General features: G+C 43.8%; 1 protein-coding gene and 1 long non-coding RNA gene across 8 annotated transcripts in view; one reads left to right on the top strand and one right to left on the bottom strand.

Moving 5' to 3' along the window:
* LOC102413141 (general transcription factor II-I repeat domain-containing protein 2) overlaps positions 1-16,651 on the top strand; it is a 47,324-nt gene extending 30,673 nt beyond the window's left edge. For 2 of the 7 annotated variants that reach the window (XM_025275684.3, XM_006057057.4), the window contains 8 exons: positions 36-113; positions 7,040-7,096; positions 8,536-8,598; positions 9,638-9,715; positions 10,019-10,102; positions 11,594-11,777; positions 12,327-12,355; positions 14,828-16,651. In XM_025275684.3, the coding sequence (XP_025131469.3) occupies positions 36-113; positions 7,040-7,096; positions 8,536-8,598; positions 9,638-9,715; positions 10,019-10,102; positions 11,594-11,777; positions 12,327-12,355; positions 14,828-16,431 (2,177 nt within the window). In that variant the 3' untranslated portion in view covers positions 16,432-16,651. Of the gene's footprint in view, positions 1-35; positions 114-7,039; positions 7,097-8,535; positions 8,599-9,637; positions 9,716-10,018; positions 10,103-11,593; positions 11,778-12,326; positions 12,356-12,739 lie in introns of all 7 variants that reach the window. The other 5 variants (XM_006057058.4, XM_045164330.1, XM_045164331.1 and 2 more) reach the window with 5 other exon arrangements.
* On the bottom strand, positions 381-4,449 carry LOC123331650. Its single transcript, XR_006548413.2, has 2 exons — positions 4,187-4,449; positions 381-816 (listed from the first exon to the last, which is right to left on the bottom strand). It is a non-coding gene; the product is annotated as an uncharacterized LOC123331650 (long non-coding RNA).
* Positions 16,652-17,320: the final 669 nt, after the last annotated feature.

Raw genomic sequence — 17,320 nt, 5'->3', positions numbered from 1 at the left:
AACGCATCATTTTATAATTTCCATTGCATTCCAAGGTATTTCACTGAAAGCAGAAGTTGTGTCAGTCAAGAAAGAATCAGAAGATCCTAATTACTATGAATATAGTATGCAAGGTAATGCCATTTTATAATAACTTTCTTCTCTAAAAGTTATCTGTGATGGAAACTTTTAATTAGTGCTCATCTGAACAAATAAGCAAAGAGTCATAAAGATCCATGTATATTTATGTAGAATCTAGCACAGTGACATTAAGGTGAACAATTTCACAGTCATAAAATGGATTGTATTAATATGTAGCCTGAATCCGTATGATTCTGGGCATACGTGACTGCAAAGGTATTTCAGGCTGTGTTTTACTTGAGTTTGTCTATTAAATATTATTTTGTGTGTTCTAAAATATTCCCCTCTTAAGCCGCTTCTGTCCAGTCTGAGTTGCTGAGAAGATATTAAGATAAAAGAGGTGGAGACAGAGTTAAGGAATCAAGCGCCTTTTTTTACTAGAAAGGCAGCATATGAGTTCCCTGCCAGCATATAAGTTCAACAGGAAGAAGATGGTTGTTATCAAATGCACAAACATTCCAAAGGGGATGCAGGTGGGGTGGTCTATGCGGTTGGATGGCTCTGTTCTCCATGCAAAGACCAGAACCCTGCCAGCCCCCAGCTGATGATGGTTGATGGTCAGCTGGGCCCATGGCGACAGGATACCCTATGACAACCGCACGGTGTTCCAATCCTTTCTTCATCTTCCAGCTCCACTGCCGAGTGTAGGATGATTGGCAATTACTTCCTCAAACATTATCAGATTGAAACTGTTTCCTGCAAAATCATAAACTTTGCAATTTTCCTGCAGCATTACTTAGCTCTGTAAGTTTTACTAAAAACACCTTTTCCAAAAGATCTAAAAGGCAGAGACCAACGGAAGTTCTGTTGTAATTGCTCTGTCGTGGGCCAACCCCACCCACCCTCTTCTGCCCCCTCCTGCCCTGTGCCCCATGACCAGTCTCCTTACATCTGGGCAGAGGGGCAGAGGATCTCTTCTCAGCCCATCCCATACATCCTGCTGCTACTGCTGCTGCTGCTGCTAAGTCACCTCAGTCGTGTCCGACTCTGTATGACCCCATAGACGGCAGCCCACCAGGCTCCCCCGTCCCTGGGATTCTCCAGGCAAGAACACTGGAGTGGGTTGCCATTTCCTTCTCCAATGCATGAAAGTGAAAAGTGAAAGTGAAGTCGTTCAGTCGTGTCCGACTCTTAGCAACCCCATGGACTGCAGCCTACCAGGCTCCTCCGTCCATGGGATTTGCCAGGCAAGAGTACTGGAGTGGGGTGCCATCGCCTTGTCTGCCCATACATCCTACCCCACCCCAATTGTGTATTCTTTGAAAGCTGGGATCTGTTCACGTCTCTCCCCCATTCACATTGTCTGTGGCTCCGTATCACCTGTAAAGTCCCAGTTGCCTTCCATGTTCCTACTGTTCCTTTTCTTTTTTGGCCACCCCATGAGGCATGCGGGATCTTAGCTCCCTGAGAGAGAGAGAGTGAAGTAGCTCGGTTATGTCCGACTCTTTGCAACCCCATGAACTGTAGCCTGCCAGGCTCCTCCATCCATGGGATTTTCCAAGCAAGAATATTAGAGTAGATTGCCATTTCCTTCTCCAGGAGATCTTCCCAAACCAGGGATTGAACCTGGGTCTCCTGCACTGCAGGCAGACTCTACCTGAGCCACCAGAGAAGCCCTAGAAGTGAAAATTGCTCAGACCCCATGGACTACAGAGTCCATGGAATTCTCCAGGCCAGAATACTGGAGTGGGTAGCTGTTCCCTTCTGCAGGGGATCTTCCCAACCCAGGGATCAAACCCAGGTCTTACACATTGCGGGCAGATTCTTTACCAGCTGAGTCACAAGGGAAACCCAAGAATACTAGAGTGGGTAGCCTATCCCTTCTCCAGCAGATCTTCCCAACCCAGGAATCAAACTAGGGTCTCCTGCATTGCAGGCGGATTGTGAGCAGACCAGGGATCACACCTGTGCCCCAGGCAGTGGAAGCTCAGAATCTTAACCACTTGACCGCCAGGAAAGTACCCCTGCTGCTCTTTCTGGTGTCCCCTCCTGTGTCATCTGCCTCCCCTACCATCACCCTCCCTCCGTTCTTCAGACACGTGCTCTGTCTGTGGTTCCTTGTACATGGCCCCGAGTCCCCCTTCCACGGGGCTTTTATATAAGCTGATCCTTCACTGTGGCTCTCCTTCCTATCCTGCAGACTTCTGAGGAGCATCCCCCTTCTTTCTGGGCACAGTCAGAACCTCAACTCCTGCAGGAGCTTCCAGCATTTAGTGTGACCTGCTGTGTTCTATTTTTGCCTTTTTTTTTTTTTTTTTTTTTTTGGCCACACCAAACAGCATGTGCCATCTTAGTCCCCCGACCAGGGATCGAAGCCATGCCTGCCCACATTGGAAGGGTGGAGTCTTAACCCCTGGACCGCCAGGGAAGTCCTATATTTATGCTTTTGCCGAGGACTCCCTCAGCTAGTGGCGGGAAACACAGCATCTTACTCCCGCCCTGGAGTCCCAAGCCCGGGACTTTCTACATCCTGGACATTCAGATGTGCTTGCTGAATTCAGTATGAAGAATCAGTGTAACATTTGTTTCTAAATGACTGTTGTTCGAAACAATAGTCATTTAGAAACAAATTCTTGACTCCCAAGAATATATTTTTAAACTTAAATGATCAAATTGTGTACAATCGGGGATAGGATACTTACAGATTCTGCTCTGAAAGGCAACAGCGAAATAAATAAATTAGATGCACCTGCAATCACTCTATTTTAACTTTTTAGAAAGAAGTACATTATTTGAAGAGAAATGTTTACATTAAATGTATGACTTGATAGTCTTTCTCCTGCTTGGCTTGAAAATGACAGAACCATTCAAGACATCTTTGTAGAACAGCTTCCTTCTTGATACCAAAAAAGCTCCAGATTGCCTGACATCATGGACGATATTCCATAGCACTGAATGTTTTTATAACCACTTAGGTTAAATACATGCTAAAGTATTGATATCTTTCTGTCTCCTTTAAGTAAGGGAGATAGTTTTAAATCCAAAAAGACAATCAATGTGACCTGCTCAGAATGGTGAATGGCCCCCAGGGAGCCCCCAGTGAAGTCAGCCATGGCCCCACAAGTGCTCAGAAGCTACCACACACACACACCAGGACCTCATGATCCAACTGTAACACAGATCTCTCAGAAGACCCCCGACACAACGTCTACACAGGTACATATAGTATCTTGGCCCACGTGAAGCCAATGGACATCCTGTAGGTCTTTTAGGTCTGCAGGGACCCCATCTGTTCCCTGGAAATGAAGAATGCCCTGTGCAAGCTTTGCTGAGCTGTACTGCACCCAGGCTTCCTTGATGTAGATGGATATCAGAGCATCACTACCATTCTGTCCTCTTCCTGGCCAACGTGACATGATGTGGAGGGAAAGGCTTCCAGGATGAGGGAACAAGGTCAAGGTCAAGGAGCCCAAGAACAAGAAGTCCAAGGACAAGGAATTAATGTAGCCTTTCCCAAAATACATCACTGCAACACTGATCTTTCTGCCTTCCTTTTCCACATTGAAATACTCTGAACATTGATTACACAGAGCCCAGCTGGATAATGCAGGATAATCTTTTCTGAAGGTTATCAATGAGGACACCTAATCCTATCTTCCCCTTGCCATGTAACAAAAATTCACAGGTTTTGGATATCTTTTTTTTTGCAGGGGGTTGGGGGGGGCATCTGCCTATCACAAATAGTAAACAATTGTACGCCAACAAGTTGAGTCACCTAAATGAAATGGACAAACTACTGAAACTGACTAAAGATAAAACACAAATTTTGAATAGTCACATAACAAGAATTTTGAATAGTCGTTGAAAAGCTTCCTACAAACAAAAGCCCAGGATCAGGTGACTTCACTGGTGAATTCTACCAAATGTTTAAAGAATGAACACCAGAACTTCAAAAACTCTTACAGAAAATAGAGGAGGGAATACTTCTCGACTCATTCTGTTAGGCCAGTATCACCCTGATATAAAAACCAGACGAAACAACACAAGGAAACTACAGAACAATATCGCTTATTAACAGATAAACAAAAATCCTCAATGAAACAGTCATAAGTTTATACATCCATACCTGTTGGGTATGTACCTCCACCTCAGGCCTGCAAACCTTGAGAACAAAGAAAAAGCCCAGCAACAAAGACATCAGTGGCTTATTGGATAAGGGATCTTACACATCAGAAGCGAAGTCCTGGAGCAACACGCACTTTGTGAAGCAAATGGCAGACAAGAAGTGACAGCAACCTTCGCTAACTCGGAGGAGAAGGCTTTCATTTATAGGGAGGAACTGACGTCAGATTGGCTCTTCGGTTACCAGGGAAACCAACAGTTGGGGTAGGGGGCAAGCGAACTAGGTAGTTACTAATTAAGCCCCAATTAAGAGGATGGAGGTAGTCCTGTGGGTGAAGCAGGGTCTGGTTGAGTGGGGAGATGTACTAAGAGCAAGAGAACAGCCATCTTGAATGGCCTGACCACACAGTGACCACATAGTGATTGCTCCTAGGAAGGCAAGATTAGCTCAACTTACGGAAATCAATCAACAGAAGAGCAACATAATGAATAAAGGACAAAACCCACACGATTGTCCTTGTAGATGTAGGAAAAAGTCATTTGACAAAATCTAATAGATGGGAAAACAGTGGAAACAGTGTCAGACTTTATTTTTCTGGACTCCAAAATCACTGCAGATGGTGACTGTAGCCATGAAATTAAAAGACGCTTTCTCCTTGGAAGGAAAGTTATGACCAACCTAGATAGCATATTCAAAAGCAGAGACATTACTTTGCCAACAAAGGTCCATCTAGTCAAGGCTATGGTTTTTCCAGTGGTCATGTATGGATGTGAGAGTTGGACTGTGAAGAAGGCTGAGCACTGAAGAATTGATGCTTTTGAACTGTGGTGTTGGAGAAGACTCTTGAGAGTCCCTTGGACTGCAAGGAGATCCAACCAGTCCATTCTGAAGGAGATTGGCCCTGGGATTTCTTTGGAAGGAATGATGCTAAAGCTGAAACTCCAGTACTTTGGCCACCTCATGAGAAGAGTTGACTCATTGGAGAAGACTCTGATGCTGGGAGGGACTGGGGGCAAGAGGAGAAGGGGACGACAGAGGATGAGATGGCTGGATGGCATCACTGACTCGATGGACGTGAGTCTGGGTGAACTCCGGGAGTTGGTGATGGACAGGGAGGCCTGGCGTGCTGCGGTTCATGGGGTCGCAAAGAGTCAGACACGACTGAGCGACTGATCTGATCTTATCTGAATACCTTTCATGATTTTTAAAAAACGCTCAAGAAACTAGGAACTGAAGGGAACTTTTTCAACATAATTAAAAGCATCTATTTAAAAACTTATATAGAACATGTTATACTTAAAGATTGAAGACTTTCCCCCTAAGACCAGGAGCAAGACAATATGTCTGGGACTTCTTTGGTGGTCCATTGGTTAAGAATATGTCTGCCAATGCAGGGGACATGGGTTCGACATCTGACTCAGAAAGGTCCCACATGCTGCGGGGCAGCTAAGCTCGCGCACCACAACTACTGAAGCCCCTGCACCTAGACCCTGTGTTCCACAACAAGAGAAACCACCGCAGTGAAAAGCCCGCGCACGGCAAGGAAGAGTAGCCGCCCTCTCTGCAGCGAGAGAAAGCCTGCACGCAGCGACAAAGACCCAGCACAGTAAAAAATAATGATTAATTAAAAAAAAAAAAATCTGTTCTTGACACTTCAACACTGTATTGGAGGTCCTAAGCAGAGCAATTAGGCAAGATCAAAAAAGAAATCCAGATGTGTGTCTTCATCTGGAGCCAGAGATCGGGAAAGACGAAGATCACAAACGGTAAATTATTAGCATTTTGCTATCTGACTAAAGGGTAGATGGATCTTTTTTGTACTATTTTATTTTTGCAACTTTCCCATAAGTTTAAAACTACTTCCAGTATAAAGTATGTGTCTTTTTTTTTTCAAAGACAGGTATGAGAATTGAGGAAACTTGAACAATGACTAGATATGAGATGATGGTAGTAATTGTTCATTGTGTGGGTCATCGAGATACGGTGATGCTAACAGGAGAGAGATGGACTCCTCCAGAGTAGGCTTTTGCGCACTGAATTCCGAGATTCACCGTAAACTACCAATGGGGGTAGTTACTTTTCTTTGCTGACAGAGTTCGTATACGCAAAGGCACGGTTCTTCCAGTGGTCGTGAGAGTTGGATCCTAAAGAAGGCTGAGCTTCAAACAATTGATGCTTTCAAACTGTGGTGCGAGAAGACTCTTGAGGGTCCCTTGGACTGCGAGGAGATCCAACCAGTCAATCCTAAAGGCAACCAACCCTGAATATTCATGGAAGGACTGATGCTGAAGCTGAAGCTCCAATACTTTGGCCACCTGACACGAAGAGCCGACACATTGGAAAAGACCCTGATGCTGGGAAAGACGAATGGCGGGAGAAGGGGACAACAGAGGATGAGATGGTTGGATGGCATCACCGACTCGAGGGACGTGAGTTTGAGCAAACTCAGGGAGACTGAAAGACAGGGAAGGCTGGTGTGCTGCAGTCCGTGGGGTTGCAAAGAATCTGACACGACTGAGTGACTGAACAACAGCAGCTGGGGAGGGGGGTGGGGGCGGTGGTTGGGGCACAGATAGAATGACCTGAGTCGATGACTTGATGCTGGAGGGTGGACAAATGGCCTCATTTTGCCTTCTCTCTGCTTTTCTATGTTTTTCTAAGTTTTTCCAAAGCATAGGTTAAGGGAAAAAAAAGCATAAAGAAAGGATCATTTGTATGAATTCGATTTCAAGGAGTCTATAAATATTTCGTGGGTGTTCCTGTGTGGGTCTTGAATTCTTTGCCTTAGTTTCAAATGATGCCTTTTTAAAAATATGTGTTTCTGCCTTTTTAATATATTGTTTGCTTTCCTTTCAGAGAGCCGTCATTCTTCTGCAGGCACTGAAGTAATAGAAACGGAATTACCAATGGAAGGTTAGAAAATTGAGGCATTCTCTCTCTCTCTCTTTTTTTTTTTTTTTAGTTTACAGTATTTTGCAGAGAATAAACTTTTTCTTAAAAGACTATTTTGATATGAACCATTTTTTAAAAGTCTTTATTGAATTCGTTACAGTACTGCTTCTGTTTTATGTTTTGGTTTTTTGGCCCCGAGGCTTGGCTCCCTGACCAGAGATCAAACCCAAACCCCCTGCTCTGGAGGGTGAAGTCTGAACCACTGGAGTGCCAGGGGAGCCCCTTGTTTGATTTTTAAAAGCTTTCTATTTTATGCCAGTCCCTTTATTCTTTCTTTATTGACCAAACCACACGGCCTACCAGATTTCAATTCCCTAGCAAGGGATTAAAACCCACGCCATGGTAGTGAAAGCCCAGAATCCTAACCCCTAGGCCACCAGAAAACTCCCTGAAACCTTTTTATTTTAAAGGAGTTATAGTTCGATCCCCGGGTTAGGAAGATCCCCTGGAGAAGGAAATGGTAACCCACTCTAGTATTCTTGCCTGGGAAATGCCATGGACAGAGGTGCCCGGTGGACTACAGTCCATGGGGTCACAAAGAGTCAGACACAGCTTAGCAACTGAACAATAGATTCAGAAGAAGCTGCAAGAACAGCACACGCAGCCCAGTGTGCCTTCAGCCATTTTTCCCTAAAGGTTGCATCTTATACGACAACAGTACAAAATCAACAGTCTTGTGTTCTAGTCTTTTCTTCTTTTACTAACAATTAATTAATGTAACAACTGACAGATCTTTCTAAAATGAGCCCGTTAGGTGAGATAATCTAGCCAGGCTCTTGTCTGTATGTAGAACTTGTATGTTGTTGCTGTTGTTTGGTCGCTCAGTTGTGTCCAACTCTTTGCAACCCCGTGAACTGCAGCATCCAGGCTTCCCTGCCCTTCACCATCTCCTGGAGCTTGCACTGGCCCATTTCCATTGAGTCCGGTGATGCCAACTTGATGTACGTGTCACAATTCTTATCCAGCAGAAAACTCAATTATGAGTCCAAGTAATGATAGACCTTGAATCACCTGGGGGCTGCTGGCAGGATAAGAGAGGAGCAAATAGCTTTCGAAAAATCTCAGTAATTCCCAACAACAACCAGAAAACACTGTTGCCAGTGAATTCCATTAGCTCAAAGAGAAGAATATTCTGTGTCCCTTACTGTGGGTAACTTCGTATCATTTGCTCCCTGAAAGTTTCTTATCTCCCCTTATCTCCTGTAAGTTAAGGCAAACTTTTATTACTCTGTTATCCCTTTTAAAATTAAAATTACCTTTGTGTTTATACCTCTGTTTATTAAATATGGAAAGCATTTAAAATGCCAGGATAAGCGACTTTGGGGATAGAGAAGCAGTAAAATATTGAAACATCAGCATATGTAACAATGAATGTCATTTTAGAAAATTTTTTTTTCAAGATTCTACTCAACTTGTCCCTTCAGAAACGAGTGAGGACCCTGAAGCTGAGGTGAAAATTGAAGGTTGGTTGCCAAAAACCTTGCCGAATTCGCACTGCTAAGTATAGCCTTCCTTTTGCCTCAAAGGACTGCTCCAGGGAAAAGAGTGAAATCAATGTGTGTGTGTGTGTGTGTGTGTGTGTGACCAGGGCAGGGAGGAGCAGGGTGGGGTGGCTCCTCGTGTCCTTCTGAGGTCTTGCTCTCCGGTGTAGAATCTCAGATATCCAAGTATTTGATTGTTCACAGAACACAGGGACTGAGCTCCGAGTCCCTCAGAAAGGACTAGACAGGCTCATTTCATTTCTCACATAGAACTTAAGGGAGCGTAGTGTCTGTCATTTGACCAGACCATGATAATATCAGCTGCGCTTTTACTATTTAACCCCATCTGAGCTTTTCCTTGACTGTCTTGTTACATCATTTCTCATGGGTCATCTGCTTCTTAAGTGCTCTCTTATATGCACTCATATGTCTTCCTTTCTTCACCCCTCCTTAAATTGAGAATAACAATAAGGGAATTTTTTTTTCTTTTCCTTTGGCCAAGTGGCACACAGGATCTTAATTCCTCAACCAGGGAATGAACCTGTGCCCCCCGCGTTGGGAGCTTGGGGTCTTAACCACTGGACCACTAGGGAAGTCCCAGGAAATATATTTTTAAACAGTCTTCTTTTTAAATCAATTTAGACTGACTGTGAAGTATCAGGGGCTACAAACTAAGTAAAAGCCATGGTGCCCTTTCCCCTTTGACATCGAGATTAAACTGCAGAGACTCAAACATCAATTAATGCCAAGCCAGCTTGTTATTCCACAGCTAAATATTCTCTGGAGTTTTAAAAATTTAGTCTGGCCTTTTTTTTTTTTTTGCCACACTGGGCTGCTTGCAGAATCTTAGTTCCCCATCCAGCATTGAACCCAGGCCCTTGGCGGTGAAAGCCCCGAGTCACAATTACTAGGTCATCGGGAATTCCCTCCTCGGGCCTTCTGATCAGAGTGGCAGTTTGATGGTTTTAGAGCAGAAGTCGTCTAATTTTCTATAAGTTCTAAATTTCAATTTCTGTTTAAGGAAACACCAGTTCACCCAATATTACAAATTCTGCAGCAGGTGTTGAAGACCTTAACATCGTTCAGGTGACAGTCCCAGGTATAGAATTCTATCTGATTTTGTCAAAATTTAGACTGTGTTTTTCATTTTATTATATTTTAACTGTTTTGTGACATGGGTTAATCTCTCGGAGCTATTTCTTTGCTAAGTTCACCCTGTCAGCTAAGGAAAGACATCTCTAATGCCTTAAATTTACAAATTTACAAAATGCTTACTTTTTGCTAAACGTAAATTGATAAGCCAGGTAAAGTACTTTCTCATGAGCTAATGGGGGTTTTTCTCCAATGGCCTTTTGGGGTCGGGGGCAAATACATGAATAAACTTTTTTTTTAATTTTTTTAGATAATGAGAAGGAAAGATTATCAAGCCTTGAAAAAATAAAACAACTAAGAGAGCAAGTCAATGACCTTTTTAGCCGAAAATTTGGTACGTTTTTATATTGTTGCATATTCAGAGTTTTTAGTATATATTTGAAATATTTCTTTCTAATTGATTACTTTAAGAAATTGATCTTTCTCTTAAGGAGCTGTGATCAAAATTAGGGTGTATTTTACACAGAAACACTAATTACATAATAGTAATAATAGCTATCTTTTGGCCAATAGGCACATGAAGAGATGCTCAACATTATTATTAGAGATATGCAACTCAAAATCACAGTGAGATACCACCTCACACCAGTCAGAATGGCCATCATTAAAAAAATCTGCAAATGATAAATGCTGGAGAGGCTGTGGAGAAAAGAGAACCCTTCTACGTTGTTGGTGGGAATAAGTTGGTGCAGCCACTGTGGGGGACAATATAGGGATTTCTTAGAAAACTGAAACTAGAACTACCATATGATCTGGCAATTCCATTTCCTGGCATATATCCAGACAAAACTATAATTCAAAAAGATACGTGCACCCCTATGTTCATAGCAGCAGTACTCACGATAGCCAAGACCTGGAAACAGTCTAAACGTCCATTGACAGATGAATGGATAAAGAAGACCTAGTACCTCTGTTTGATGGAATGCTGCTCAGACACACAAAAAAATGAAATAATGCCATTTGCAGCAACATGGATGCAACTAGAGATTGTTACGCTAAGTGAAGTAAGTCATAAAGAGAAAGACAAATACTATATGATATCACCTTCTGTGGAATCTCAAATAGGACACAAGTGAGCCTATCTCTGAAACAGAATCATGGACGTAGAGAACACTCTGGTGGTTGCCAAGGAGGAGGAGGTTGGGGGAGGGATGGAGTGGGAAGCTGGGGTTAGCAGATGTAAGCGTTTATAAATAGAATGGATAAACAGCAAGGTCACACTGTATAGCAAAGAAAAATAAAGTCAATATCCTAAGATAAACCATAGTGGAAAAGAAGATTTTAAAGAGAAAATGTGTGTGTGTTTTATATATATATATATATAACTGAATCACTTTGCTGTACAACAGAAATTAACACATTATAAATTGACTATACTTCAATAAAAAATTGTTTTAAAAAGCTATCTTTATCAAATCATTATGTTGTATGCCCAAAACTAATATAATGTTATGTATCAAGTTTATCTCAATTTAAAAAATAACTACCATAGCTATGTTTGACTTATACCGACTTCTTCCCATGGCTGAGTATTGTCTTTAGCGTTTGACACGTGATGAATCACTTAATCCTCAGAAAACCTTTTTGGGTAGATAATCCCTATTTCATGCATAGTGAAACCGAGTCTGCTATCCTACCCATTCCCAATTTCCAAAATCACTAAAATCACTCTTGCATCCTAGCACACCTGGAAAATAAAATAATGGCTGATCACCATTGTTATCACTTGACGTGAATAATTTTGAAAGCTTGACCTTAAAGATAAAGCTCGGTTTGGGAGAAGCAAGTAACAAATTGAACTGGCTTTATGCTCGTCTCACCACAGGTGAAGCCATTGGAGTGGATTTCCCTGTGAAAGTTCCCTACCGGAAGATCACCTTCAACCCTGGCTGCGTGGTGATCGACGGCATGCCCCCGGGGGTGGTCTTCAAAGCCCCCGGCTACCTAGAAATCAGCTCCATGAGAAGAATCCTGGATGCTGCAGACTTTATCAAATTCACAGTCATCAGGTACATGAGGGTTCCCTGCCGGGTCAGGAGAATGAGCTGCAGATCTAACTTCCTCAAGGTGGACAAGTCGGGGGGCACCGGGATTCTCACCCCAGAAGGTGGGCGATGGGTCCCAGCGGTCAAGTCGGTCAAGTGCTGTGTGATACTGCCCCTCATACTCAGCTCATGGTGTTCCTTTAAAAAAAAATTTATTTTAATTTATTTATTTCACTGTGCTGGGTCTTAGTTGCGGCATGCGGGATCTTCATTGCAGCAGGCGGGAACTCTTAGTTTCAGCATATGGGCTCTAGTTCCCTGACTAGGACTCGAACCCTGGCCCCTTGCATTGGGAGCTCGAACTCTTAACCACTGGACCACCAGGGAAGTCCCAGTTCATTGGCTTCTGCTTCTGGGAGCTGTGTGTTTTAGCGCCCATTTCTTGGTAATCGTTGGGCAACCAGTCTTACTTTAGCCCATAGCTGACGTCACAAAAGCTTGTCAAATAGAACTAAATGGACAAGACAAGAAAAGTGCCCTTTGTTGCACTCACCAATGTCTCTTTCTCTTCAGACCACTTCCAGGTCTCGAGCTCAGCAATGGTGAGTATTCTGGGGGAGAGAAGATGGTTCCAGCCCTCGATGTGAGGTGTGAGCTCTCTTCGGGGACACTCACCATGGGGTCCTTCCTTCCTGAGCCTTGAGTCTCAGAGCAAAGCATGCCACTTTTTACTTATTTATTTAGCTGCTCTGGTTCTTAGCTGTGGCATGCAGGATCTTTAGTTACAGCACGTGGGACCTAATTCCCCGACCAGAGATCGAACTCGGGGCCCTCTGCATTGGGAGCTTGGAATCCTAGCCATTGGACCACCAGCGACAAGTCCCAAAACATGTCGCTCTCTATGTTCATTTTTTCTGCTTCTTATAAAGTGCTTTAATTCTGTTGCTTGTGTTTTCTTAGCCAGGCCATTTTTTTTCTCATATTAGTTTGGTGGAGCTTGCTCTGTGTGATGGGACACCACACTCTTATTCAAGAGTCCTTTATGGTGGAGGAAGGTGCTCATAATACTGAACTACTGCTGCTCCACCTTAGTTGGTAAATAGTACCTGCCTGGCCACTGCAGCCCCGCCTCCAGGATCTCTAACCACTGACCTCCCCACGGTTAGAACCAACAGGGCTCCTGCCTGGCACAGCAGGGCTCCCAGAACCCGCTCCAGCCAGTGCTGAGGCTGACTTCTGTTCTGATGGAGCGATGTTCCAGCCTTTCTGCTTGTTAAATTTCACTTTAATTTAAAACTTTTTTTTTTTTGGCCGCACCACTCGGTATGTGGGATCTTAGTTCCCCAGTCAGGGATCAAACCCACGCCTCATGCAATAGAGGCTCGTCTTAAGCACTAGACCACTGGGGAAGTCCAGATATTTTTCATGTCTCCCCTAGAATCCTTGCAAGCAAGTCAGAATCCTATTGGATATTAAAGCGGACAATGTAACTGTCAAAGACCTGCTGTATAGCACAGGGAACTATACCCATCTTGCATTAACCTATAATGGAAAAGAGTCTAAAAAAGAACATATGTATATAATACCTGAAACTAACACAGCAACATTGTAAGTCAACTATATTTCAATGTAAATTTAAAAAAATAAGGTGTCTCTAGAAAGAAAAAAAAAGGCAGAAAATGCAGAGATGGTTCCAAAAGTTTGAATCACTAGAGAACCTCCTCACTTAAATTTTGGAAGCTCTGAACTTCCTTGGAAATCCAGTGGTTAAAATTTCACCTCCAGTGCTGGGGGTGCAGGTTCAATCCCTGGTCAGGGAGCTAAGATATCCCACATGCCTCAGGGCCAAAAAAGTCAAAACCTAAAACAGAAGTAATCTTGTAACAAATTCAATAAAGACTTTAAAAATGGTCCATCTCAAAAAAAAAATTTTTTTTTTATTTTTGGAAGCAAAACTCTTCTCTTGAAATGCACAGTTATTATTCCTAAATTCATCTGGTTGCTAAATAGCTTTGTACCTTTTTAAGAGCTTTCTTGTGGCATAATTTACATACCATATCATTCACTTGTGCAAACTGTACACAGTCCAGTGATTTTTCTCAGTAAAGTTAAAGAGTTGTGCACATGTCACCATAATCTAATCTTAGAACATTTCCATCATCCCCCAAAGATTCCTCCTGCCCATTTCTAGTCATTTCCCATCCCCAACCCCAGTCTCAGGCAACTACCGAACTGACCACCTCTGTCTGCATTTCCTTAAAGTGAATGTTTATACCCGTGTTCTCTTGAAGCAAAGCTCACGTACATTGTGGCCCATTTCTTTACACTGAAACCACGTAAGTTCTGTGAGGGTCTGTGGCTGTCACCAGTGTCTTTTGGGACTCATAGCAGGTAAATCATATGCCTTCTGTGCTCATCCCCTTCTCTGTTATTTCAAAATTCTCTTGGAAAGCCATTGAAAAAAAATTATGTCCAACTCTTTGGACTGTAGCCCGCCAGGCTCCTCTGTCTGTGGGATTTTTCAGGCAAGGATGCTGGAGTAGGCTGCCATTTCCTCCTCCAGGGGATCTTCCCGACCCAGGGATCGAACTTGAGTCTTCTGTGTCTCCTGCATTGCAAGCAGATTCTTTACCTGCTGAATCATCAGGGAAGCCCAATATGTTAAAATGCAGATACAATCTCAAATCATTCTCATTTAAACCAGGTGGAACAAACATAGCCACTTACTGACCCTCACCAAAGACGTCTTTCATTTGACTCATCAACCTTTTAAAAAAGGGAATTAGTGGCTGATACGGAAAAACCAGGGGCTTTTTCATAAAAATTCATTTCCAGGTTTTCTTTAGAAATCTGAAGATCCAGCCAGCATGGGGCCACGCTCCCTTGGCAATAGTTCACTGGCCCTGAGTGTCCCCAGCCCCACCCCCCACCTCTGCAGAGCTGGGTTACTCTCCAGTTAACCCATGCCCCCCAGCCACCTTATCCCCTGCATTTGTCATCATGCTTTTGCTGATGTTTTTCTAACAGTCAAGAGAAAAGTGAACTCTTTCTTGTCTCCATGTCTCTATCAAAAGTGGGAAAAAGGAAGATAGATCAAGAGGGCCGTGTATTTCAAGAAAAGTGGGAGAGAGCTTATTTCTTCGTGGAAGTGCAGAATATCCCTACCTGTTTAATATGCAAACAGAGCATGTCGGTATCCAAAGAATACAACCTGAGACGCCATTATCAAACCAACCACAGCAAGCACTATGACCAGTACACCGAGAAGATGCGCGATGAGAAGCTCCAGGAGCTGAAGGAAGGACTCAGAAAGTATCTCTTAGGGTCATCAGACACCGTGTGTCCCGAGCAAAAACAAGCGTTTGCCAAGGTGAGTCCAAGGGAAAATGCTGCCGTCCAGCCCGTGGAAGACGTGGCTGGGAACCTGTGGGAGAAGTTACGTGAAAAAATCAGATCTTTTGTGGCTTATTCCATTGCCATCGACGAGATCACAGATATAAACAACACCACCCAGTTGGCCATCTTCATCCGGGGAGTCGATGAGAATTTTGATGTGTCAGAAGAACTTTTAGATACAGTGCCCATGACGGGCACGAAGTCTGGAAACGAGATCTTTTTGCGTGTTGAGAAAAGTCTGAAAAAGTTTAATATCGACTGGTCGAAACTAGTCAGCGTGGCCTCCACCGGCACCCCTGCCATGGTAGACGCCAACGATGGGCTGGTCACGAAACTCAAGTCCAAGGTGGCGATGGTTTGCAAGGGCTCCGACCTGAAGTCCGTGTGCTGCATAATCCACCCGGAATCGCTCTGTGCTCAGAAGTTAAAGATGGACCACATCATGAGCGTGGTAGTTAACGCAGTGAACTGGATCTGCTCCCGCGGACTGAACCACAGCGAGTTCACGACTTTGCTCTATGAGCTGGACTGCCAGTACGGCAGCCTTCTGTACTACACGGAGATTAAGTGGCTCAGCCGTGGGCTGGTGCTGAAGAGGTTCTTTGAATCCTTGGAAGAGATTGACTCCTTCATGTCCTCCAGAGGCAAGCCCCTGCCTCAGCTGAGCTCTCAAGATTGGATCAAAGACTTGGCCTTCTTGGTGGACATGACCACGCACCTGAACACATTGAACATCTCCCTGCAAGGGCATTCCCAAGTCGTGACGCAGATGTATGACTTGATTCGGGCCTTCTTGGCCAAACTGTGCCTCTGGGAGACTCATCTGGCCAGGAATAACCTGGCCCACTTTCCCACCCTGAAATCAGTTTCCAGGAACGAAAGCGACGGCCTGAACTACATTCCCAAAATCGTGGAGCTGAAGACGGAGTTCCAGAAAAGGCTGTCCGATTTCAAACTCTACGAAAGTGAACTGACCCTGTTCAGCTCCCCTTTCTCCATGAAGATCGAGAGCGTCCAGGAAGCCCTGCAGATGGAGGTGATTGATCTGCAGTGCAACACGGTCCTGAAAACCAAATACGACAAGGTTGGAATACCGGAATTCTATAAACACCTCTGGGGCAGTTACCCCAAGTACAAGACCCACTGTGCCAAGATCCTGTCCATGTTTGGGAGCACCTACATTTGTGAACAGCTCTTTTCCATTATGAAACTGAGTAAAACTGAGTACTGCTCCCAGCTGAAGGACTCCCAGTGGGATTCCGTACTCCACATCTCGACGTGACAGAAACACATTCCCGCATGGTCCCAGGGGCTGGAAGCCTAGAATCCTCTAGGTCTGAGGGGTTTTGAGACGAAAACATGTTATTAAATATTTCTGGTGTTTTTTTTTTCCCAGTTTGACTCAAAAATATCATTTGCAGTTAGCATACCTGTTTGTATGACATTTTGTGCTTCCCCATAGCCCAGTAAAAAAAAAAAAAAATCAAGAAAGTTTTATTGTATTTCTAGTAGTTGACTCTTCTTACGCCTGGCCTGTTTCACTCACTCACATGCTGGCTTGACCCCTGCGGGCACTGGGACTGCATCCTGAAGTTTAAATCGGGGAGAGAGATGGGGTTATACATACACACACATCTACCTCCCTGTCATCTGCATGGTATTCCATGTGATTTCATATGTTTGCAAATTGAAGGAGAATCAGAAACGTGTTCACATACCGTGGTGTCTCTGCCTTCCCAAGAAACTGGAAATTTGGGACTTAAAACAGAAACTCCCTTTGTAAAGCAGCTACCATTGTCGTCTAGTTGTTGGGTCCTGTCCGACTCTTTCCCGACCCCATGGTCTATAGCCCACCAGGCTCCTCCATCCATGAGATTTCCCAGGCAAGAATACTGGAATGAGTTGCAATTTCCTTCTCCTGGGGATCTTCCCAACTCAGGGATCGAACCCACATCTCCTGCCATGGCAGGCAGGTTCTTTACCACTGAGCCACCTGTGAACCCCAAAGCAACTATACTTCAATAAAAATTAGTAAAAACAAAAGCAGATGATGATGATGAAAAGCAAACTACAATAGAAAATCCAAAAATAAATAACATAGGCTTTCAAAGACTAAGTTGAAGTTTGGAGGCTTTTTTTAAACCTTTATTTGAAATAATTTCAAATGCATA

The sequence above is a fragment of the Bubalus bubalis genome, chromosome 24, assembly GCF_019923935.1.
Source record: "Bubalus bubalis isolate 160015118507 breed Murrah chromosome 24, NDDB_SH_1, whole genome shotgun sequence".
In the NCBI taxonomy this organism is placed as follows: Eukaryota; Metazoa; Chordata; class Mammalia; order Artiodactyla; family Bovidae; genus Bubalus; species Bubalus bubalis.
Note: the sequence above shows the minus strand (reverse complement) of the source record. Positions and strands in the feature narration are given on the sequence as shown.